This window comes from Pteronotus mesoamericanus, unplaced genomic scaffold (genome assembly GCF_021234165.1).
Source record: "Pteronotus mesoamericanus isolate MK-2021 breed Mesoamerican mustached bat unplaced genomic scaffold, CSHL_Meso_final contig_100, whole genome shotgun sequence".
Classification (NCBI taxonomy): Eukaryota; Metazoa; Chordata; class Mammalia; order Chiroptera; family Mormoopidae; genus Pteronotus; species Pteronotus mesoamericanus.
Window position 1 is genome coordinate 3,922,949 of NW_026554999.1, and position 25,703 is coordinate 3,948,651.

Genomic DNA, 25,703 nt, shown 5'->3' on the forward strand with positions numbered 1-25,703 from the left:
AAGAACTTCAGGGAAGCTACAAGGAACTTACTGAAAACTACACTGGCATAAAAAAAATGGCACAGAAACTATCAATAAGAGCCAGGAGGAAATGAAGAATACACTATATGAAATGAAGAACACAGTAGAAAGAATTAAAAGCAGGTTAAATAAAGCAGAGGATCAAACCAACAAGCTGGAGGACAAGGTAGAAAAAAATTCACAGACAGAACAAAAAACAAGAAAAAGACTCTGAAAGAACAAAAAGGTTTTAGGGAGCTTCAGGATGACATGAAACATAATAATATCTATATCATAGGGATACCAGAAGGAAAAGAAAAGAAGCAAGGGATAGAAAACCTATTTGAAAAAGTCATCCCTAACCAGATGAGAGAAAAACTCATGCAAGTCCAGGAAGCACAGAAGTTCCCAATCAAGATGAACCCAAAGATGTGCACTCCAAGACACATCACAATTAAAATGGCTAAATTTAAAAACAGAGAACTTGAAAGGCAGTAAGGGAGAAACCTAGTAACATACAAGGGAGGCACAATAAGCATATAAGCTGATTCCTCATCAGAAATACTACAAGTCAGAACAGAATAGCAAGAAATATGCCAAGTAATATAAAGCAAAGACCTCCAATCAACAAAGTTCTCATTTAAAATGGAAGGTGAGCTTTGGGTCAAGATGGCGATATAGGCAGACATGGCTCACCTCTTCACACAACCACATTGAAATTAAAACTAAAATATAGCAAAACCATCACTCAGTAATGTCAGAAATTGAGCTGAATGAAAATCTGACAACTATGGAATTAAAGAAACTACATCCATCCAGACTGGTAGGAGGGATGAGGACAAGGAACAGGCCAGCCCCACACCCAGGTTGATAAAAATTGGGGAGGGATATCTCAGGAGCAAGGAGTCCCAGACGCACACTAGGCCCCCAGCCCAGGATTCCAATACCAAAAAGATAAGTCCCCACAATTTATAACTGTGAAAACCAGTGGAGATTGAGTTGGTGGAGGAGGTTGCTGGAGCCCCAAGCAGTTTCTCTTAAAGAACCCACACACAGAGTCACCTACTCAGGCTTGCTCCCTCTGAGCCCCAGCACCAGGGTGGCAGCTTGAAGGTCACCAGTGGATATGAGGAGAAATTGAAGTGTCTGGCATCAGGGTGAGCAGAGGCCATTGTCCCTGTGCTGAGTTCTCCCCCCAACAAAACCGGTAGGCTGGTGCCTTATCTGATCTCCATCAACCTGGCCAACACAGTGTAACCCACCTTGGAGATCCACAGACACTCTACCCCACCCAATGTACGGGCCCACCCAAGCTGCTTTCCCATATGAATAGTTAGTCTTGGCTCCTAAATCCTATCAAACAAGCAACAGCTGGCTTCAGTGAGCCCTAGTGACAGTCAGATTAGAGTTACAATTTAGCTTTTCCTGGGAATCTCCAAGCTCAGCATAAGTAGCAACTGTTTCAGATTGCTTTCTAGCTCAGGCAAGGTGCTCCAGGCAAAACATAAGAGGGTCTGGCCTTGGCCTGAACCACCCAGCAAACCCGAGGGCTGATGCATCCAGTGAACAGCAACAGACGATGTTGGTGTACCACCATGGTGCCCTGCACAGCTGATCCTCCACAGTGGGCAGAGGTTGATGGTGAGTGATTATAGCCAGTCCTTGAAGCTGACTGGTCTGGGTAAATCCCTCCTATTGATCTACCAACAGTAATCAAGGTTCAACAACAAGAGAAGGGTGTACTCAGCCTACACAAAGGGCACACCTCAAATACCCAGGTTCGGTGACAGGGGGACTGTACCACTGGAACTGACAAGACAGCTAATACATTAGGCCACACTACCAAGACATGGAGTCCGAATGAAAGAACAGATCAAAACTCCAGAAAAAGAACTAAATGAAATAGAGGTAAGCAATCTATCAGCTGCAGAGTTCAAAACACTGCTTATAAGGATGATCAAAGAACTTAGTGAAGACCCCAGCAGCATAAAAAAGACCCAGTCAGAGATGAAGTATACACTAACTGACATAAAGAACAATTTACAGGGAAACAACCATAGAATGGAAAAGCCAAGAATCAAATCAATGATTTGGAATATAAAGAACCAAAAAACAACCATGCAGAACAAGAAGAAGAAAAAAGAATACCAAAAAAAAAAAAATGAGGATAATATAAACAGCCTCTGAGGCAGCTTTAAGAGGTCCAGCATTCACCTAAAGGGGTACCAGAAGGAGAAAAGAAAGAATAAGAAATTGGAAATCTATCTGAAAGAATAATGAGAGGAAACTTCCTTAATTTGATGAAGGAAATAGACATGCAAGTCCAGGAAACACAGAGAGTCCCAATACGATGGATGCAAAGAGGCCCACTCCGAGACACATCATTATTAAAAAGCCAAACGCTAAAGATAAAGAGAAATTCTTAAAAGCAAAAGAAGTTAGTTAACAGAAAGTTGCCAGATGGTGGGGACAGAGTGGGTGAAGAGGTGAGGGGATTATGAAGTACAAATAGGTAGTTACAATGTAGTCATCGGGTTGTAAAGTACAATATAAGGAATGGAGTAGCCAAAGAACTTATACACATGACCCATGGACATGAACAATGGGGGAAGTATTGCATGAGAGAGTGAGTGGTACTGGGTGGAGGGGGGCTTAGGGAGTAAAATCAGGACAACTTTAATAACATAATCAATATAGTATAATTTAAAAAATAAAGAAAATGGAAGGTGAAATAAGGAGATTTCCAGATGAAAAGAAAAAGGGCTAAAAGAATACATTTCCATGAAGAGAACTGAGAGAGTAGTCAGTGGGATCCTGGTGCTGACTCCTCCCCCATATGGCAGCAGCCATCTTACTCAGGCAGACTACTTCCCTGAGCAGCAGCAGCGTGAGAGGATATAATAGCCCCACCCCAAGGTGGGACTCTGTCCTGCCCTGTAGTGCCTAAGCCTGACTGCTGAGTGTAGATTGACTAGATTAACAACTAAAGGAGACAGCCACAGACTAGATTCCTGGAAGTCCTGAACAGACTGCCTAAGGTCAGATGGAGTCAACAGCTAACATCATCAAAGGCAGATCCAGAAAGAAAAGACATCAGTCTCCTACCATAAAAGTTCGCACCACAAAGTCAGGAAATCAACAGATCAATTTAAGAAGCAGAAGCAAAAAGAGGAGTCTCAGAAATAATGGGAAGACAAAGAAACACCCCTCAGTTAAAGGGAAAGGAAGAAACCCCAGAAAGAGATCTAACGGAATAGAGGCAAGTAAACTATCAGATATTGAAGTCAAAACAATGGTTCTAAGGAAGCTCAGTGAGCTCTGTGAGCTCAGAGAGAATTACAAAAAACTACAGGAAACTATAAGGAACTTACTGCAAACTATATCAGCATGAAAAAGGACATAAAAACTATCAATAAGAAACAAGAGGAAATGAAGAATACAATTTCTGAATTGACCAACCCAGTAGAAGGAATCAAAAACAGGCTAGATGAAGCAGAGGATTGAATCAGTAAGCTGGAGGATAACATGGAAAAAAGCTCCCAGAAAGAGCAAGAAAATGAAAAAAAGACTCAAAAGAAATGAAGATGTGTTTAGGGAAATGCAGGACAACCTGAAACATAAATATGTATATAATAGGGATGCCAGAAGGAGAAGAGGGGCAAGGATTAGAGAACCTGTTTGAAAAAGGAATGAGGGAAAACTTCCCTAATTTGAGGGAGAAAAAGTCACACGAGTCCAGGAAGCACAGAGGGTCCAATGCAAGAGGAACTCAATGAGGCCCACTCCAAGACACTATTATGACACATCCATAATAAAAATGACAAATAGCAAAAACAAACAGAGAATCCTAAAGGCAACAAGGGAGAAAAAGGTAGTAACATACAAGGGAGCCCCGATACGACTATAAGCTGACTTCTCAACAGAAACACTACAAGCCAGAAGGGAATGGCAGGAAATATTCCAAGTCATGAAAAGCAAAGGCCTGCAACCAAGACTGCTCTACCCAGCAAGGCTCTCAATTAAAATGGAAGGTGAAATAAGGAGTTTCCCAGGCAAAATAAGGCTAAAAGAATACACCTCCACTAAACCAGTACTGCAAGATGTGCTAAAGGGACTGCTTTAAGAAGAGGAAGAAAAAGAGTGGGAAAGAGAGGAACAGTGGTACAAAGGAAAAAAATTAATAACTACCTATCAGTAATTACTTTAAATGTAAATGGATTAAGGGCTCCAATCAAAAGACATAGGGCGGCTGAATGGATAAGAAAACATGACCCACACATATGCTGCCTACAGGAGACCCACCTCAGAACAAAGGACCTACAGAGACTGAAAGTAAAGGGATGGGAAAAAATATTCCAAGCATAAACATTGTAAACCTATAGGCACCCAACATAGGAGCATCCAAAAATGTAAGGAGGATCTTGGAGGACTTCAAGAAAGATATAGACAGCAACACACTGATAGCAGGGGATTTTAACATCCCGCTGTTAACAATGGATAAATCTTCCAAGCAAAATATTAAGAATATAGTGTAACTGAACAATACGCTAGATCAAATGGACATAACTGATATGACTTTCAGTTAACTTTCAGAAAACTACACAATACTGAAAGAAGAAATTAAGGAAGACAGAATAAATGGAAGCACAGACCCTCTTCATGGATTGCAAGAATAACATCATCAAAATGTCCATACTACCCTAAGCAATTTATAGATTCAATGCAATCCCTATTAAAATACCAATGATGTACTTCACAGATATAGAACAAACATTTCAAAAATGTATATAGAATCATAAACAAACCTGAATTGCTGCAGCAATTTTGAGAACAAAGTAGGAGGAATCACAATACCTGATATCAAACTACATTACAAGGCCACTGTAATCGAAACAGCCAGGTACCGGCATAAGAACAGACACATAGATCAAACAGAGAGCCCAGAAATAAACACATGTCTCTATGGTCAAATTAATATTCAACAAAGAGTGAAAAACACAAAATGGAGTAAAAATAGCCTCTTCAACAAATGGTATTGGGAGAACTGGACAGCTACATGCAAAAGATTGAAATTCAACCACCAGCTTACACCATACACAAAAATAAACTCAAGATGGATAAAAGACTTAAATATAAGTCACGACACCATAAAAGTCCTAGAGGAGAACATAGGCAGGAAACTCAAATACTCCACACAGCAATATTTTCACTGATAAGTCCCCTAGAGCCAGGGGCAAAAAGGAAAGAATAAACAAATGGGAGCTCAACAAAATAAGAAGTCTGCATGGATAGCAAGACAAGTAGCTAACCAAGTGCTTAGGTGGTTGGCCAGTATCCAGATATTAGAAAGAATGTATCTTTCCATAGTATCAAGGTTTTTCCGATAGTCCAGCACTAAAAACAAATTGCCAATTGTTAGCGACAAATCACTGATTCTGGCAAAGGCCAAACTGGTGAGAATGTAGTCAACCAAGCATAACTTCTGATTTCTAATCTAGGCAATGCAATTTGTGAGTCCAATGAATCCATTCCCTACAATTCCTATTATAAATTCCACACCTATGACAATCATGAAAACTGTCTCCAACATACTCAACAAGGCTTCAAAGAGAAAATTCTGTTGATTGACTAATTTCCAGATGTTTTGTTAGATAATAGCATAGATTTTATATTTAATTATGCAGTAGTACTTATCCTTGTGTTTTATTGCAGCTCTTTTCATCTACAAAGCCCAAAAATCTGCAGTTGGACTGTGGAATCACTTTCCATAACACTCACTGAACATTTCCAACCATCTCTGCTAAGATTTTCCAGTCGTGGCCTAGGTTATCAGCTATAAACTGTAATCTTCTATGTATAGAGGTGACTGAAAGACCAAATTCTCATTTGCTAACATGTAAATAAAGGCATGGATTAATTTTCAAAAAAAAAAAAAAAGAAGTCTGCATGGATAAAGAAAACATCAGCAAAATGAAAAGAGAACCAACAGTATGGGAAAATATATTGGCCAATGATACCTCAAACAGAAGTTTGATCTCCAAAATATATAAAGAACTCACATGACTCCACTCCAGAAAGACAAACAATCCAATTAAAAAAATGGGCAAAGGGCCTGGACAGACATTTCTCCAAGAAAGAGATACATAAGGCCCAGAGACATATGAAAGGTTGCTCAGCATCACTAGCCATCAGAGAAATGCAAATTAAAACCACAGTGAGATAACATTTAACACCAGTCAGAATTTCCATCATAAATAAATCAACAAAGAACAGGTGCTGGCAAGGTTGTGGAGAAAGGGGAACCCCAGTGCACTGTTGGTGGGAATGCAGACTGGTGCAGCCACTGTGGAAAACAGTTTGGAATTTCCTCAAAGAGCTAAAAATGGAACTGCCTTTTGACCCAGCAGTGGTGCTGGGATTACACCCTAAGAATCCCAAAACACCAATTCAAAAGAACCTATATGCCCCAATGTCCACAGCAGCACAATTTACAATAGCCAAGTGCTGGAGGCAGCCTAAGTGCCCATCAGGAAATAAGTGGATCAAAAAACTGTGGTACATTTACACAATGGAACTCTACTCAACAGAAAGAAAGAGCTACTACCATTCACAACAGCATGGATGGAACTGGAGAGCATTATGCTAAGCAAAATAAGCCAGAGGGTGAAAGACAAGTACCATATGATCTCACTTATAAGTGGAACCTAATCAACAAAACTAACAAGCAAGAAAAATATAACCAGCAACACTGAAAGAAAAAACAAACCGACAGTAATGAGAGGGAAGGAGGGAGGGGTGTAAGAGGGAAAAGAAGGGGAAGGGTCAAGTCAAGGAATGTGTATAAAAGACCCATGGAGAAAGCCAGAGTGGGGAAGGATTGGAGGTAGGAGGTCAGGGTGTTTGGGGCGGGGGGAAAGTGGTGGTGGGAAAACGGAGACAATGTATTTGAACAACAACAAAAAAATACATCTCCACCAAACAAGCATTATAATAGATGTTAAAGTTACTGCTTTAAGAAAATGAAGGAAAAAAGAGAGAGAAAGAGAGAGAGAGGAGTACAGGGACCAAGGGGGGAAAAATGGCAATGACTAAGTACCTGTCAATAATAACCTTAAATATAAAAGGATTAAGTGCTCTAAACAAAAGACATAAGGTAGCTGAATGCATAAGAAAACACGACCTGCTTTTATACTGTCTACAAGAGACCCACCTCAGAATAAAAGATCTACACAGACTGAAAGTGAAGGGGTGGAAAAAGTGTTCCAAGCAAATAGATTTAAAAGAAATCTGGGGTAGCAATACTTATAAAAAGACAAAATAAATTTCAAAACAAAGGCCATAGAAAGAGACCAAAAAAAAATACACTTCATAGTACCTAAGTGAATGATCCATCAAGAAGATATAACCCCTGTAAATATACACTCAGTCAACATAGGAGGAAGACTCTAGTCTTCCATGCGAGAGGCATCCTCATCACCCTCAAGGCGGGGGATCTCATCAGGAACGGCAGCACTGAGTTCTTCTGCTGTTACTTCATCTTCATCAATGCTTAGACCTAGCTTGATCATGAGATAGATGCTGTTGGAGTGGGTCTGGGGATCTTCAAGTGAGCAGCCAGAAGAGAGCAGTGCAGTTTCAAACAGCAACACTACAAGGTCCTTGACAGCCTTGTCATTCTTGTCTGCCTCTGCCTTCTGCTGTAGAGTCTCCACCATGGGCTGGTCAGGGTTGATCTCTAGGTGCTTTTTGGCCATCATGTAGCCCATTGTGGAGTTATCATGAAGCACCTGGGCTTTCATGATACACTCCATGATAGCTGTCCAGCCATAGGTGCTAGTCACAATGCAGCAGGGTGAAGACACGAGCCTACTGGAGATTGTCACCTTCTCAACCTTCTTATCCAAGATCTCTTTCAGGAGTGTGCAGAGATTCTCAAACTTGGCCTTGCTCTCTTCCATTTTCTTCTCCTCTTCATCCTCAGGTAGCTCCAGGCCCTCCTTTGTAACTGAGACCAAACTCTTCCCATCAAACTCCTTGAGCTGCTGCACACAGTACTCATAGATAAATTCCGTCATATACACTACCTCAAAGCCCCGCTTCCGTACTCGCTCCACAAAAGCAGAGTTGGCAACCTGCTCTTTGCTCTCACCAGTGATATAATAGATAGAATTCTGGGTCTCCTTCATGGGAGAGACATATTCCGAAAGAGAAGTCATTTCATCTCCAGACTGGGAGGTGTGATAGCACAGAAGCTCGGAGAGGCGTCGGCGATTAGTTGAGTCCTCATGGATCCCAAACTTTAGGTTTTTAGAGAATGCCTCATAGAATTTCTTATAGTTCTCCTTGTCTTCTGCCAGCTCAGAGAAGAGCTCAAGGCACTTCTTAACAATGTTTTTACGAATGACCTTCAAGATTTTACTCTGCTGAAGCATTTCTCGGGAGATGTTCAGGGGCAGGTCCTCAGAGTCAACCACACCACGGATGAAGTTGAGATACTCTGGTATCAACTCATCACAGCTGTCCATGATGAATACACGACGGACATACAGTTTGATATTGTTCTTCTTCTTCTTGTTCTCAAAGAGGTCAAAGGGAGCGCGACGGGGAATGAACCGCAATGCCCTGAATTCCAACTGACTTTCTACAGAGAAGTGCTTGACTGCCAAGTGGTCTTCCCAGTCATTGGTAAGGCTCTTATAGAACTCTCCATATTCCTCCTGGGTGATGTCATCAGGGTTCCTGGTCCAAATGGGCTTGATCTTGTTCAGTTCTTCATGATTGATGTATTTCTCCTTAATCTTTGTCTTCTTTTTCTTATCCTTAGCACTATCATCCTCCTCATCTGAGCCCACATCTTCAGTCTTGGGTTTCTCCTCATCATCTTTATCTTCCTCTTCTTTCTCCCCTTTCTCTTCCTCTGCTTCATCATCACTGATTTCTTTCTCTTGTTCCTTCTCCAAACAAAGGGTGATGGGATAACCTATGAACTGTGAGTGCTTCTTCACCACTTCTTTGACCCACCTCTCCTCTAAGTACCCTGTCTGGTCTTCTTTAAGGTGAAGGGTCACTTTGGTACCCCGGCCAATGGGCTCACCATGGTCAGCTCGCACAGTGAAGGAACCCCCAGCAGAAGACTCCCAGGCATACTGCTCATCATCATTGTGCTTTGTGATCACAACTACTTTCTCTGCCACCAGGTAGGCAGAATAAAAGCCAACACCAAACTGTCCAATCATGGAGATGTCTGCACCCACCTGAAGAGCTTCCATAAATGCTTTGTACCAGACTTGGCAATGGTTCCCAGATTATTTACAAGATCAGTTTTGGTCATGCCAATGCCTGTGTCTACCAGAGTCAAAGTGTGTTCCTGAGGGTTGGGGATGATGTCAATTTTCAGCTCTTTACCACTGTCCAACTCGGAAGGGTCAGTCAGGCTCTCATAGCATATCTTGTCCAAGGCATCAGAAGCATTATTGATCAACTCCCGAAGGAAAATTTCCTTGTTAGAGTAGAAGGTATTGATGATGAGAGACATGAGTTGGGCAATTTCTGCCTGGAAAGCAAAAGTCTCCACCTCCTCCTCTCCATGGTGTACTTCCTCAGGCATCTTGAAGGTGAAGAAATGCAAGTACTAGAGAGCAGGGACTATTTTTGGCTCACACACAGCAAACTGCGTGCACAGGGTTGACTCAAGAGACCCAATTGGACTTTTTGATATATACAGAAGCTTTCACCCCAAAGAAGCAAAATATACATTCTTTCAAATGTACATGGAACATTTTCAAAGGTAGACCACATGGTAGGACACAAAACGAGCTTCAACAAATTCAAGAAAACTGCAATCATATCAAGCATCTTCTTGGATCACAATGGCATGAAACTAGAAACCGACCTTAAGGTATAAGTTCAAAAACATTTAAACTCATGGAGACTGAACAACACACTATTAATTAATGAATGGGTTCACAATGAGATTAAGGAAGAAGTCAAAAAGTTTCAGGAAACAAATGAAAATGAACACAAAACAACCCAAAACCTATGGGACACAGCAAAGGCAGCCCTGAGAGGAAAGTTCATAGCTATATAGCCCTACCTAAAAAATATAGAAAAATTTCAAATAAACAATATAGCCCAATAACTACAAGAATTAGAGGAACAACAACAAATAAAGGCCACAGCAAGTAAAAGGAAAAAAATAATCAAAATCAGAGCAGAATTAGATAATGTAGTGACTAAAAGAACAATCCAATGGATCAATAAGTCCAGAACCTGGTTCTTTGAAAAGATAAACAAAATTTACAAGCCTTTAACCAGACTCATCAAGCAAAAAAGAGAGAAGACCCAAATAAATAAAGTCAGAAATGAAGGAGAAGATACTACAACTGATACCACAGAAATACAAAGGATATTAAGAAATTACTTTGAACAACCATATTCCAAGAAATTTGACAACCTGGGTGAAATGGACAAATTTCTAAAAACATATAAGCTTATAAAATTGAATAAAAAAGGAGCAGAAAACCCAACCATACCTATAACAGCTGATGAAATTGAAGAAGTAATCAAAAAACTGACCGCATACCAAAGCCCTAGACTGGACAGCTTCACAGGTGAATTTTACCAAAAGTTAGGGTAGAGCTAACTCTTATTCTTTTCAAACTAGTCCAAAATATTCAAGAAGAGAGTAGACTCCCCAACTTGTTTTATGAAGCCAGTATTACGCTAATTCCAAAACCAGGTAAAGACACAACAAAGAAAGAATACTACAGGCCATTATCACTGACAAACATAGACACTAAAACCTTCACCAATATATTGGCAAACTGCATCTAGCAATACATTAAAAGGATCATCCACCATGATCAAGTGGGATTCATCTCAGGGATGCAAGGATGATATAATATTTGCAAATCAATAAATGTAATATACTGCATAAACAAAATGAAAGACAAAAACCATGTGATCATATCAATAGATGCAGAAGAAGCATTTGATGAAGTAGAGCACTGACTTATGATAAAAAAAAAAACACTCAGCAAAGTGGGAATAGAGGGAGCACAGCTCAACATAACAAAAGCCATATACAAGAAATCTACAACAAAGAAGAAGGAGGAGGAGGAGGAGAAGGAGAGGGAAGGGGAGAAGAAAGAAGAAGAGAAGAAGAAGAGGAGGAGGAGGAGGAAGGTGGAGGAAGAGAAGAAGAAATAATCTACAGCCAACACCACATTCATGGGCAAAAGCTAAAAGCTTTTCCCCCTAAAATCAGGAACAAGACAAGGATGTCTGCTTTCATAATTATTTTTCAACATTGTATTGTAAATATTATTCCACTGCCAGGAATATACCCTAAGAATCCTGAAACACTGATTCAAAAGAACCTATGCACCCCTATGTTCATAGCGGCACAATTTACAGTAGCGAAGTGCTGGAAACAACCTAAATGCCTAACAGTAAATGAGTGGATCAAAAAACTGTGGCACATTTACACAATAGAATACTACACAGTGGAAAGAAAGAACTCCTACCCTTTGCAACAGCATGGATGGAACTGGCAAGTATTATACTAAGTGAAATAAGCCAAGCAGTGAAAGACAAATACCATACAATCTCACCTATAAGAGGAACCTAATGAATAAAGAACACAATCCTGCAAAATATAACCAGAGGCATGGAAATAAGGAATAGACTTAGAGGGACCCGAGAAGTTAGGGGAGGGGAATAAATGGGGAAGAATGGGAAGGGTCTAATCAACAACAGGGATAAATGACCCATGGACTAGGACAACAGGATGAGAACTGATTATGGGAGCAGGGGTGAGTGGGTCAGGGGAGAGCAACAGGAGAAAATTGGGTCAACTGTAAAAGAACAATAAAAAATTTTTTAATCATAAAGAAGAGAAAATACATTTACAGCATTTATTGGAAAATTCTATGTATAAGTGGACCATTGCAGTCCAAAATCATATTGTTAAAGGGTCAACTGTATATGCATTCATTGCATTCTTCCAGGTATTACTGTATTCTTATACATCTCAATTTCCCAATTAGACCACAAATTCCAAGACAATTACCTTATATTAAATTCATTGTTTTTTCCTTAGAGAATATAACAAAATAATTTACACATAGTATGTATTCAGTGCACTGGGTAAATTATAATTCAAGCATAACTACCCCATAAATGTTTTAATAATAGAACATTTAACATGCTTCTCAAAGTAGTCAACTGAGGCAAAGCCTTCGTATAAGGTAACCAAGACAAATTAGGTTCTGATCTAAACTCTAAAATCTAGACAACAAAATAATAAATTTTTGAGATTTAGAAGCCCATTCAAAGGCTTCTGATTGACTTTTTACCTGTTTTAGGTAGCTTTTTTTGTGATTGAATTTATAGTCAGAATCCCAAATCAATGCACACATCCAGCTTACTTGATACATATGTATTGAGCCACGGCTAGATTCTTATTATAATGTAATGTGTGAATGAACAAAGGATGCTATCAAGTAGCCCAGTGATACCAGAAAGGCACTGAGCTGCATGGCTCAGGCTCCAGGCATTGATTTTCTCTTTCTTTTTTTAATTTTTATCCTATTACAGTTGTCCCAATTTTTCCCTGTTTGCCTTCCTCCACCCCTCCCACCCACCACCCTAGGCATCAATTTTCACATGGAGCCAGAGCATCATTGTTCCTCCAGCTCCACTGAGTCTTCCCAATGATCCAAAACATACCACACATGCCACACAACATACATCCATATCAGCCCATCAAAAAGAAGCCATTGAGGCCATGGTAAACTGAGGGCTTAATTTTATAGCGGAGTCCCAGCTCAGGACCCACCAGGTTCACCCACTTAACAGCCATTGTAGGAAAGAAATGCTCCCTTACTCTAGAAATCTCATTGTAATCCCACTTCTCTCATTGTCCTATTATGAGATCATAGCATCTGGAACATCCAGAGCCAGGCCAAAAATAAATGAGTAAATAAGCATTCCACCCAGAAACAAATATTTTGTATACAACATATATCCCTGGACTTCAATAATATAAAATGTTTTTCTTTTTTTTTAATTTAATTTTATTTTTTCAAATACATTTGTCTCTGCCTCCCCCCCACCACTTTCCCTTGCCCCCTCACTCCTTCCCTCCCTCAGCTCTTCCCCTTTGGTTTTGTCCATGAGTCCTTGCTATATGTTCCTTGACTTTCCCCTTCCCTTCCTTTTCCCTGCTCCCCCTCCCTCCTTCCCTCTTGTCTCTGTTGATTTCCTTTCAGTGTTGCTGGTCTTATTTTCCTTGCATTGTTGTATTGTTCGTTAGGTTCCACTTCAAATCCTATAGTTAACAGCTTTTTATTAATTTGAAATTTCATTTAAAGCTGAGAAAAACTAGCTTGACTTTATTTCTAACATGTACACATAAAAGCCATCTCTATTCTTTTAATTCCCTGTTGGAAGTTTCAAAAATTTCTTTGATTTTAACTTATCCTTTCCATTTTTAAACCTAATACTAAAGAATCACTGTAGCTTTTTGTACTTTACATGAAACTATATCCAGTATTTCTCACATGTTCTCCTCAATAAAAAGTTTGGCTGTGTTTATTTAAGTAATAAACTAGCAACAAGATTAGAGAACTAATATAATATCAATAACCGAATCCTTCTCAAAAACTAGTTTTAACAAATGCACACATTACGTCCTTAGCAATAGTATCTTGTAATATCAATAGTAATAGTAGGTTTTTAGATAGTTTCAAAAACCATCCAAAATCTTCTCAGAGATCAGTTCAAGCCATTTTAACTGTAGCATATAATTCCATATTCTCGGCTGTACTGCCATGGCATTCACTTTGTCTCATGTTACATAATATGTTTCAGAAGAACCACAGTTTTCAGATGTTTTCCTCACAAGCACAGCACATTACAATAAGCTAAATATGCCCTGGCCGGGTGGTTCAGTTGGTTGGAAAGTCATTCCATAAACCAAAAGGTTGAGGGTTCAATCCCCAGTCCAGGCACATGCCTGGGTTGCAAGTTCAGTCCCCAGTCAGTGTGTATACAAGAGGCAGCCAATTGATGTTTCTCTCTCACATCGATATTCCTCTCTCTCTCTTATCTCTCTCTCCCTCGCTCTCTCTCTCTTTCTCTTTTTATCTCTATCTCTATTTCTCTCTATATATCTCTCCCTCTTTCTCCTCTCTCTAGAATCAATAAGGATGTCCTCAGGTGAGGATTAAGATAGATGATCGATAGATAGATAGATAGGTAGGTAGGTAGATAGATAGATGATAGATAGATGATAGATATAGATAGATGATAGATAGATGATAGATAATAGAGAGATGATAGATAGATAGATGATAGATGTAGATAGATAAAAATAAACTGAATGCAAGGAAGAATGAATGCAAGTAATTTAAAAATTTGGGGGACCCTGGCTGGTGTGGCTCAGTAGATTGAGTGCTGACCTGTGAACCAAAGAATCACTGGTTTGATTCCCAGTCGCTAGGTTGCAGGCCAGGTCCCCAGTAGGGAGTGCGCAAAAAGCAACCACACATTGGTGTTTCTCTCCCTCTCTCTCTCTGTCCTTTCCCTTCTCTAAAAATAAATAAAATACTTTAAAAAATAAAAAAATTGCGAGAGAACCACACATAAGTAATATAATTTCAGTGCTCTAATGAGCATTTACAGACCTGTCCTCAATACTGGGTTTATCTATGTTACACTTAATAAAAACTAATTTATTAACAAAGATATAATCCTATACACCCCCACAAAGACTTTTCTCCCAAAGGAAACTTTTAAATAAAGGAAAGAAAAGTGTGACTATTAGTTATATATAACAGATGACAGAGTGACATTCCAAACAAGCAAAGCTGTGATTAATGTATGTGAAAACATCCATTCAATAGAAAAATCTCTATAGCACCAAATAGAAAGTCAGATCAAATTATGAGTTTTTATACCAAGTCCTCATTACTTTTATAAGCCCAGAGACTGTTATCCAGTTGGAATCTAATGGTTCAGCCACACCTACTGTATAGGTACCCCTAAACAAAATATTTACACTGTTATTTCAGATCTTCTCTGAAAATGGCCTGTCTGAACCCTGACAGTTCTATTTCAATTGTGCAAATCATAATTGGTTGGATGAAGGATGGATGCTCAACCCAATTAGCATAATCAAATTTCTTCAACTGAGGTACCACCTCACAGCAGTCAGAATGGCCATCATAAACAGATCCACAAACAACAGGTACTGGCGAGGCTGTGGAGAAAAGGGAACCCTAGTACACTGTTGGTGGGAATGCAGACTGGTGCAGCCACTATGGAAAGCAGTGTGGAATTTCCTCAAAAAGCTGAAAATGGAACTGCCTTTTGATCCAGGGATTCCCCTGCTGGGACTATACCCTAAGAATCCCAAAACACCAATTCAAAAGAACCTATGCACCCCAATGTTCATAGCAGCACAATTGACAATAGCCAAGTGTTGGAAGCAACCTAAATGCCCATCAGTAGACGATTGGATCAAAAAATTGTGGTACATTTACACAATGGAATACTACGCAGCAGAAAGAAAAAAAGAACTACTAAACTTCGCAACAGCATGGATGGAACTCAAGAGCATTATCTTAAGCGAAATAAGCCAGAGGGCGAAAGACAAATACCATGTGATCTCACCTATAAGTGGAACCTAACTAACAATACAAAGATGCAAGGAAAATAAGACCAGCAACACTGAAAGGAAAAGAAACCAACAGAGACAAGAGGGAAGGAGGGAGTGGGGGCGGGGGAAAAGGAAGGGAAGGGGAAAGTCAAGGAGCATAGAGCAAGGACTCATGGACAAAACCAAAGGGGAAGAGTTGAGGGAGAGAGGGGGCAAGGGAAAGTGGTGGGGGGTAGGCAGAGACAAATGTATTTGAAAAAATAAACAAAAAAAAAAGTGTTAAAAAAAAAAGAAATCAAAAGTAAAAAAAAGAAAAAGAAAAATTTGGAACTGAAATCAAGCAGCTAGTCAGTAACCCACCAACCTGGGCATTCAGGAGCACCTCAGAAAATGAGTCAGTGGTGGGGCTGGGCTCAGGGGAGGAACAGAGAAGGGAGGTGCTAGCTGTCCAGGCTTTGTAGCTCCTTTTCAGTCCCGACTGCATTCCTACTCTTGTGATATGCTCTCATCTCCTTTTAATGAATTCCCTTGGCTTGTTTAATTCTTGCATTGACTTGTTATCTAAAACACGAAGCCTTAAGTAATAATTTACCCTTATATTAAATTAGTTACTCTTGTAATTTTATTTATCTATGGCTTATCTCCTGATAACCCAAAGCATAAGCTCCCTGAGATCACAAGCTAATTTTTATACTCCTGGCATGTACATACCACACATATAATATATTAATATATTGAATATATAAATTTACATTCAGTATATTACATGAATTTGTAATATATTACTTAAACATAGTAATATATTAAATACAAGTAGACTTTAAATGCTTGCTCATTAATTATGATTCCATGTTGATATTTTCTTTCTACTCAAAAATATTATTGTTTAGAATTATGATCCATTGTATGACCTACATACAAATACATACGTTGTTTTTGAACTGTTCTCTCAGTATTTGCAAACACCAGAAATTAACCTCCTGGCTCTATTTTTCAATGTTTTAGATGACAGATAGTGTTATATGCCGTTCTTTATATTACTATTGCAACTAGTCCGTGCTAAAATGCAAACTAAGCAAACCAAAGCACAGCTCTTGGGAGAATAGAAACACTGCCCAAAGGGGCAGTGAGATCCCCTTCCCCTGGGAAAAAGTTGCATAACTATGTCAGGAACAGTTCGGCTAAGTGAACCCATTGCTGGTGTTGGGACGCAAAGGGGCTAGCTTTAGTGATCATCCACCCGTTTTGCTTAAAGTGGCTCTCCAGCCTTTGGCCATCATTTCTTCTCTTCAAATTATCTCTCTGAGCTATTTGGGATGGATCTCTGACAGGTCTATTGGTATTTTCTAATGCCGGCATGACCAGGACCAGGTCTTTGCTTATTTACTTGAGGTCCTCATATTTCGACCTTCCTAGTCCCAATAGCAAGAGTCATGTCCTCATCACTTCACCCTTAGATCAAGAAACAATCTCCTGGCAGTACTCTTTAGTTTACCTCATTTATTTTCAATTTGTGTTCCTTAATGCTACAAGTTCTAAAGTTGTATTTGTGTATCACTCCTTTTCTCAAAAATCAATATGGTCCTCAGAGGCCAATACAGATCTCATTTATCCATTTAACCTAATTTCCTACCATGCTCACTCATCCATTCAATAATGTGTATCAGTCACCTGCAAGGGCAGCCATTTTCTATGTACTAGGAACACAGGGAAGAATACAGACAATTAAATAGGATGCAGTATTGTAGTGATAACTAGTATAATAGCGATTTGCAGATGATGCTAAGAAAGCATACAAAAGGAATGCCAAACCCAGTCTGAATGGGTTTACTGGAAAAGTTTTCCTAGAAAAAAAAAATGATACCCAAAAATGAAATCTAAAGAGCAAATTATTAGGACATTATGAGCAAGAAAGTATTCTTGGGAATGTAAATTGTAGGAATGTGGAGAAAAGAAAGTATTGCAAGTGAAAAGAAATACATGCATGGACCAGTAAGCAGGTGGCAGCAGTGGACATGAAGAAAAATGGATAAAGATAGGTAGACTCAATGGAACTTGGTAACAGATTGAATGTGGGAGGTGAGGGACACGGAGGTACCAAAAACGACTACCAGATCTCTAGCAAGAACAACTGCATGCCCAGGAGTATCCTATTATGAGATGGAAATAAGGGTTTGACAATATCATAAAATCTAAAAACTTTTGTTTAATATAGAATCTTGGGTATAGGTAAGAATATTTTAAAAGTTCAGCTCTTACAAAGGATGTATCAATATATTTATAGGAAGATATGCACCAAAGAGTTAACATTTTCTAAGTCAGTGTGGTGATCTATTTACTTTTCTATATATTCTGAATGTTTTGGTATAAATATATATTATTTTATAACATGAAAATTAGGGCTATTTTCAACAAAACACTATTAAAAATCTTTATATACATAAGTTGTTAATAAGGCTTATATAAGATAGCAGGTTGAGGCAAGACTGCAGAAAAATAAAGTAATTTTTACATTTTTTTCTGGAATGAAAATGATCCCTATTATTCTTTTAAAAAGTAAAAGAATTGTATATTTGTAAAAATACAAATGAGGTAGCACCATCTGGTATTCCAAACTCATCTGGTGAAATGTAGCAAAGTAATATTTCAAGGCTCACAACATCTACTCAAATGTTCCCTATGGTGTTAACTTCCTCTACACTGAAGAAAGCAGTAAGCAGAGCTGATGCTCATGGCTCAGCATAGCTCATCAGTAGTGCTGAAAAATTAAGGCAAAATTAGTTTTCATAAAGATCATGGACTTAATTATTTAAATTTTTCCACTTCCACACCAGGTTTCCTGGCCCATATCAGTCAAGTTATTTTACCATTAGAGGCATGAATGTATGTTTTATTATTTATTTATTATTTTTTTGCCTTCATCCTCAAAGGGTTTAAGGGCATTACTTCATCTACCACAGAAGTATTTTGGACTTCACATGAATGAGAGAAAAACTAGTATTGTTTTAACCCACTAACTTCAGGGTTTTGTTCTTTACAAGCTGTTATTTAACTAACGGTCTCTATAAATCCACAAGTAAACATCTGGACCTAACTAAATTGTGTTAGGACTGTAATCATACCTTCCTCAATTTTGTTACTAAAAAGTTGCTCTACACAATAACATGTAATAGTATTCTAAAAATGTTTACTAATGATAATAAGTGTGCCATGCTAATGATGGCTGAATAGACTAGAAGTAGGTCAAAATTTTATTTTAGCTAATAGCTTCAACCTTTACCCATCTTAAAACTTGAACCAGAACTTTTAAAAGCTATTGTAAAATTAGCTAATTTACATGTTGCCTTTCTTTATTTAAATAATTTCTTGCAAGGTGATGCCAAGAAAGAAAATGGTACAAAAAAATAAACAAAACAAAGACATGCAAACATGCAGGTGAAACCAATAACTCATAGACAAAGTCTAAGTAATCATATACTTAAAAGTTTCTTCTCCCTTTTATGAAATGTAGGATTGTGGAGTTATCAACTTCAATGTCCATGGATTTTACTTTCTATAAACTTTCTATTGCAAGCATGATAGGTTATCCTCAAATGTCGTTTTTATAAAAAAAAAAACTAGAAAATGAGGTACAGTCATGTTTCCTTTAGACATTTATTACCAGTACATTTCTTATTACTCTAATGACTGTCCATTGGGAAAAAATTAATGTGCTTTCATGTTTTCCAATTTAGAAAGAGAATACAACTTTAATATGAATGCATTTTTAACATTGTTTTGTGCTTAAGGGAAGCATTTTTAACATTTTTTGTGCTTTAGGGAAGCTGCTTTTAGAAGAAAAATGTAATGAAAGTTTTTAATCATGCTAAAATGGTATGCCCAGAGTCCATGTTTTAATTCAACCTTTCAATGGCAACAAAATAGAAAAGACTTAAGTACATTTATCAGCCAGGGCTTCTCCTTTTTCAACATGGCTACCTACTGTTCAAATATATATGAAAGATAAAACTCATTTAGGACAATAGGGACAAATATGCCTTCCTGCTTAATTTTTACAATCTCTTTTTACTCCATATAGATCTATATGGATCATTGCCACTCTTCGGAGAACGCCTGACCCCACCGCTCCAAGCTGTTCCTATCCTCCAAATATACCTCACCCTGTCCCACAGATACATTCCCTTCCCCTCTTTCCTAATTTTATTCTTATGTTCCCTCAGGTGTTCAATAAATTCTTAATGTCATCGATGAAAATGTCACTGCTGAGAAGATTTAAATTCCACTGTTTTGCTCAGACCTTTAACTGCAAAGTAAGCAACCTGCTTTCAATAAGTTTGTCCTCAGATTTAAGCTGAACAGAAATCAAAGAATAATTTCTGTCACATTTTTCCTTGATTTGAATCATATTCTCAGAGATTTCATCTAAGTATCTCCCCGAGGATGCTCCAATCACCTCACCATCTCCACATCTCACTGCTTTCGAAAGTGCTGCAAGGAAACCTCAATGATATTCTAATAATGCCTTTTCTTCTCAGTCTAAAAGAGAGCAGGTATCAAGGCAAGACAGAGTTGAAGACTATAAAAAAAAATAAAGTAATAAGGGATTCTACACACCATAAAGAATTGATCTGTAAATGCTGACTGATTCTTCAGAAGGGGAGAGTGAATACAGAAAATAAATCACCTGGAAAAAAATTAATTAATTTAAAAAAAAGAAAATAAATCATCTGAGAGAAGGGTTTTTCCCCCACAAATGTCTATCACCACCATAAGATATCTGTGCAACTTTACAATTCATACCCAATAACCAAAATGAAATTTCCAGGAAATGAAATACTTAATCATAATCATATTTTACCATGAAACATACTTCAGAATATGTATGAGAAGTCATATCACATCTGTTCTCAATTTTATTTTATTTTTTAACCAAAAATATTTTAATGTAGGAATTAAGATATGAACATTATGTTTAGGTGGTAAAATTCGGGTGACAAATATAAGATAAATATTAAATAACATCGTACTTCCGGTTTAATAGAAAACACAGCGGTTGTGACAGCCATGCTGAACATCTTGGTGTTAACAACGTGGTATTAAGGGAGGAATGGGCTGGGGTGTCAAAGAGGTATGCAAAGTGTTAACAATTCACATAATCCTTAGCCCTTCTGAGAAACTGTACTTGGGAAATATGTGACAAATGTTCTGTATTATGGTGGCCTCAATCGATCAGTGATCATTCAGTTCATGTGTTTTCAGCACTGAAAGCTACATTCAAGGTCTGTTCCATGAACTATTACTACTACAAACTCCTTATATTCAAAAGTGTAGTTTAAATTTAGAAAGTTCAAGGTAAAGCATATTGGTTTTCATAATTACTTTTAGATAAAATTGAGATTATACTATAGTGGTAATCAGGTATACCACTATGCAGAGTTAATTCTAGTTATCATATTTTATATTTATTGGTTATCAACTGGGCAGATTTTATGCCCCAAAAGAAATCATATCAATCCAGCAAAATAGTTACATTTAATTTCTTTTAAAGACAAACTAAAGGAAGAATAAGCTTTTCTTGATATCTCATTTTTGAATTATTGATACAAACTTACCAAAAGAAATAATTATATATTTTGCTCCACATCAAATAATCTGCAGAAAATTTCCAAGATAGCCACATTTCTTGTTCAATTTCCAAAATGAAATAAATGCTTCACAAAGTACAAAAAATAATCTCTCAGCTTCTGAATAGCCCACTTAGTTACATAAAGTATATTCTGTCCCAACACTTTCTTAAATTCAAAAAATATTTACTTCATAAAAACATGTCAAAAGACTTCCAGTCAAGATGGTAACATAGGTAAACATGATACTCGCCTCCTCCCACAATCACATCAAAATTATAACTAACCTACAGAACAATCATCATTTAGAATAACCCAAAATCTGGCTGAACAGAAGTCCTACAACTAGGAAATTAAAGAAGGAGCCAAATCAAGACTGGTAGGAGGGGTGGAGACATAGAAAAGGATGGTCCCACACCCATGTATGGCAGATAAAAATTGGAACAAATATCTTAGCTGTAAGAGGTCCCCACTGGTGAGCAAGGGGTTCCCGACCCCAGACCAGGCCCCCCAGCTCAGGATTCCAGTGCCAGGAAAAGAAGTCTCCATAACTTCTGACTGTAAAAACCAGTGGGGATTGAGGCTGATAGAGACAGAAAGCCACTGGGATTCCAGGCAGTTCCTTTTAAAGAGCCCATGCACAGGCTTATCTGACTCACTCCCTCTGAGCTCCAGTGTTGGAGCACAAACTTGAAAGGCAGCAGAGACATATGGGGAGGAGTTGAATTGTCTGGCATCAGAAAGAGTTGGGGAGGGCAGCATTATCCCAGACAAAAGCATTGGCAGAGGTCGTTGTTCCTTTGATGAGCCCTCCCCCACACAGATCTGGCCTGTGAGTGCCATATCTGAGACTCCATCAACCTGGTCCATCCTGTTTGCCCCACCCTGGTGATTCCCTGAGGCTCTGTTCCACCCAACTTTCAGTTTTACCCAAGGTGTTTCCAGTGGCTTTTCCATACAAATGGACTGTCTAGGCTCAAGCTTCAGATTTTCATAAAATCTCTCAAATTAAACATTATCTGACTTTGGCATGGCCTTATGTCTCATTAAGTGGCCCCAGGCCTGGAACTAGAAGCAGCCAGCCTTGGTTCACAGGTTGACCTCTCCTGGGCACCTCCATGCCCAACACAAGAAGCCCCCATCTACAGATCACTTTGTAGTTCATTCCATGTGGTCCTGGGCAGAACAAAGGTGGTAGCTGACCTTGGTCTGCACCTCCTGGGAGGCCCTAGAGCCAGAACCTCCAGTGGACAACTTCAGACCATGTCGAAGCACTACACAACCATGTCCACAAGAGACACAGTCAAGGAGCAAAATCAGTGGGCAGCAGAGCCCCACAGAAGTAAGTCCTACTCTGTGCAAGGATGGGCCCTTGCACAGCTGATCACACATGGTGATTGGGGGTCAGTGGTTGGTGGTCACAGCCAGCCTTTAGTTTACTGGCCTAGAGATGAATCCCTCCCAGTCACATGCCAACAACAATCAAGGCTCAACTACAAAAGGAGGGTGTACACAACCACAATGGGGGGACTCACTTTGAACGCCTAGCTTGGGTGATCAGGGAGGTTGTGCCACTGGACTCTATAGAACACTCACTACATAAAGGACATGCTATCAAGCCTGGGAGATGCAGCAGCTCTACTTAATACATAAACAAACACAGGGAGGTGCCAAAATGAGGAAACAAAGAAACATGTCCCAAATGAGGGACTAGAATGAAACTCCAGAAAATGAACTAAACAAAATGGAGGTAAGCAATCTACTAGAAGCAGAGTTCAAAACTCTGGTTATAAGGATGCTCAATGAAGTTAGAACCTCAACAGCATAAAAAAAAATATCAGTCAGAAATGAAGGATACACTAACTGAAATTAAGAATAATTTACAGGGAGTTAATAGTAGAATAGATAGAGCTGAGAATCAAATCAGCAATTTGGAATATAAATAAGCAAAATACACCCAATCAGAACAGCACAAAAAAATGAATTTAAAAAAAAAATGAGGATAGTGTAAGGAGCCTCTGGGACAACTTCAAGTGTAACAACATTGGCATAATGGGGGTGCTAGAAGAAGAGAGGGCACAAGAAACTGGAAACCTATTAGAAAAAAAAATGACAGTAAGCATTCCTAACTTGATGAAGGAAATAGACATACAAGTCCAGGATGCACAAAGATTCCAAAACAAGAGGAACCCACAGAGGCTCACACCAAGACAATGACAAGTAAAATGCCAAAGGTTAAAGACAAAGGTAGAATCTTAAAAGCAACAATAGAGAAGCAGTTAGTTATCCACAGGGAAGTTCCCATAAAACTGTCAGCTGATTTCTCAGCAGAAACTTTGCGGAACAGAAGGTTTTGGCAAGAAATATGTGATTAAAAGCAAGGACCTACAACCAAGACCCAGCAAAGCTATCACTTAGAAGCAAAGGATAGGTAAAGAGCTTTCCAGATGAGAAAAAGCAAAGATCATCACCACCAAACCAGTATTATATGAAATGTTAAAGGGTCTTCTTAAGAAGAAGAGGAAAGGATAAGATCAAAAATTTGAACAATAAAATGGCAATAAATACATGTCTCTATCAACTATTGAATCTAAAAATCAAAATAAATGAAAAGGCAGAACAGAAACAGACTCATAGATACAGAAAACATTTTGGAATTTTCCAGATGGGAGAGGGGTAAAGGGATGGGTGAAAAATGTAAAGGGATTAAGAAGTGTAAATCAGTAGCTACCAAATAGTCATGGGGATATAAAGTACATTATAGGGAATATAGTCAATAATATTCTAATAACTTTGTATGGTGTCAGATGAGTGCAAGATTTATCAGAATGATCACTTAGTAAGTTATATAATGTCTATTCACTGGGATGTACACCTGAAACTAATATAATAATGTATGTTTAATTGAAAAAGAAAAATGATGTTTAAAAAAAAGAACATTGCAAGTGTCTCCATTTCAAAGCCAGTCAGTCCATTTCCACAGCAACACTGCAGGATTCCTTGACTATGCTAAGTTGCATCACTTGACCATTGAATTTCTCAGTCTTCTTTATATCTTGAGCCTTGTCTGTTCTGTACACCAAAGAAATTAAATCATCTGTTAACTTTAATATGTAAACTCTCATTAGAAGGCCTATATTTGTGAACCACTCGAGCCTTCATAGGGTTGGTGGGGTAGAGCTTCTCGGCTCCAAGACTGAATTTCTCCCAGGTCTGGTACTGCAGGATCATGGGCCCCACCCCCACGAGAATGAAAGTGGGAGGAAAGGCTGGACCAAGATGGCCCAACATGGCTCACCTACCTACCTACCACCCAAAGCTTTCAATTTTAAAAAGCTCACAAATTAGGTTCTGAAAAATTAAATGGAAGTTTGATGCAGCCAGCTGAGAAATTTGTGCTAAATCCACCTGCCTCAATTCTGGTAATTCTGTGTAGTCTCATCTCTTCACCACTTCTTTTGGTTCTCCAGCATCAATTTTCTGGTCCATTTCATGGAAATAAAAGAGGTATTCATGCAATTGTGTCCTAGCAGTAGTTAGAGGACCGTGAATGCAGTTCAGGGGATCCTTGTAGTTGTACCACCCAGTTCTGCCTAGTTTATATCTCTTTGGATCCCTTTGGGCAGTGTTCCCTCTTGTTTCTGCACCCTAGAATAATCTGACAAGGTAGCTCCAATAAAACGTGGAAAAATCTAAACATAGCAGTTACAAAGTAGCTCCAATGCCTCCCCAACAATTTTAAAAAACACTCTACAGTGCTTGCTTTGTGAGCACACATACTAAAATTGGAATGATACAAAGAAGATTAAGATGGCCCTTGAACAAGGATGACACGCAAATTCTTGAAGCATTCCATATTTTTATCGAAGGCATTTTTGTATACCAACATTGAAATATCAGAAGCAGAAATCAGGAAAAAAATCCCATTTGCTCTAGCAACAAGAAAAATAAAGTACCTAGGAATAAATTTAACCAAAGAGGTATAAGACCTATATGCAGAAAACTATACAACACTGAAGAAATCAAGGAAGACACAAATAAATGGAAGTATGTATCATGTTCATGGATTGGAAGAATTAACATCATCAAAATGTCCATACTACCCAAAGCAATTTATAGATTCAATGCAATCCCTATTAAAATACCAATGATGTATTTCACAGACATAGGACAGACATTTCAAAAATTTATATGGAACCATAAATGATCCCGAATAGCCACAGCAATTTTGAGAAAGAAAAACAAAGCAGGAGGGATCACAATATCGGATATCAAACTATATTACAAGGCCACTGTAATCAAAATACTCTAGTACTAGCACAAGAACAGACACATAGATCAGTGGAACAGAATAGAAAGCCCAGAAATAAACCCATGTCTCTATATTTGACAAAGGGGGCAGAAGCATAAATTGGAGT

General features: G+C 38.5%; 1 protein-coding gene, 1 non-coding gene and 1 pseudogene across 2 annotated transcripts; 1 reads left to right on the top strand and 2 right to left on the bottom strand.

The window, feature by feature from the left end:
- Positions 1 to 7,445: 7,445 nt before the first annotated feature.
- Positions 7,446 to 9,694, bottom strand: LOC129076927 (heat shock protein HSP 90-beta-like). Its single transcript, XM_054581152.1, is given in 3 exon segments — positions 7,446 to 9,224; positions 9,255 to 9,274; positions 9,277 to 9,694. Coding segments are annotated over 3 exon segments (2,130 nt in total). The 5' UTR covers positions 9,608 to 9,694.
- A 14,557-nt stretch (positions 9,695 to 24,251) lies between these two features.
- Positions 24,252 to 24,576, bottom strand: LOC129072577 (signal recognition particle 9 kDa protein-like; annotated as a pseudogene).
- A 464-nt stretch (positions 24,577 to 25,040) lies between these two features.
- LOC129064344 (U6 spliceosomal RNA) lies at positions 25,041 to 25,147 on the top strand. The gene has a single exon (XR_008528443.1). It is a non-coding gene; the product is annotated as a U6 spliceosomal RNA (small nuclear RNA).
- The last annotated feature ends 556 nt before the right edge of the window (positions 25,148 to 25,703 follow it).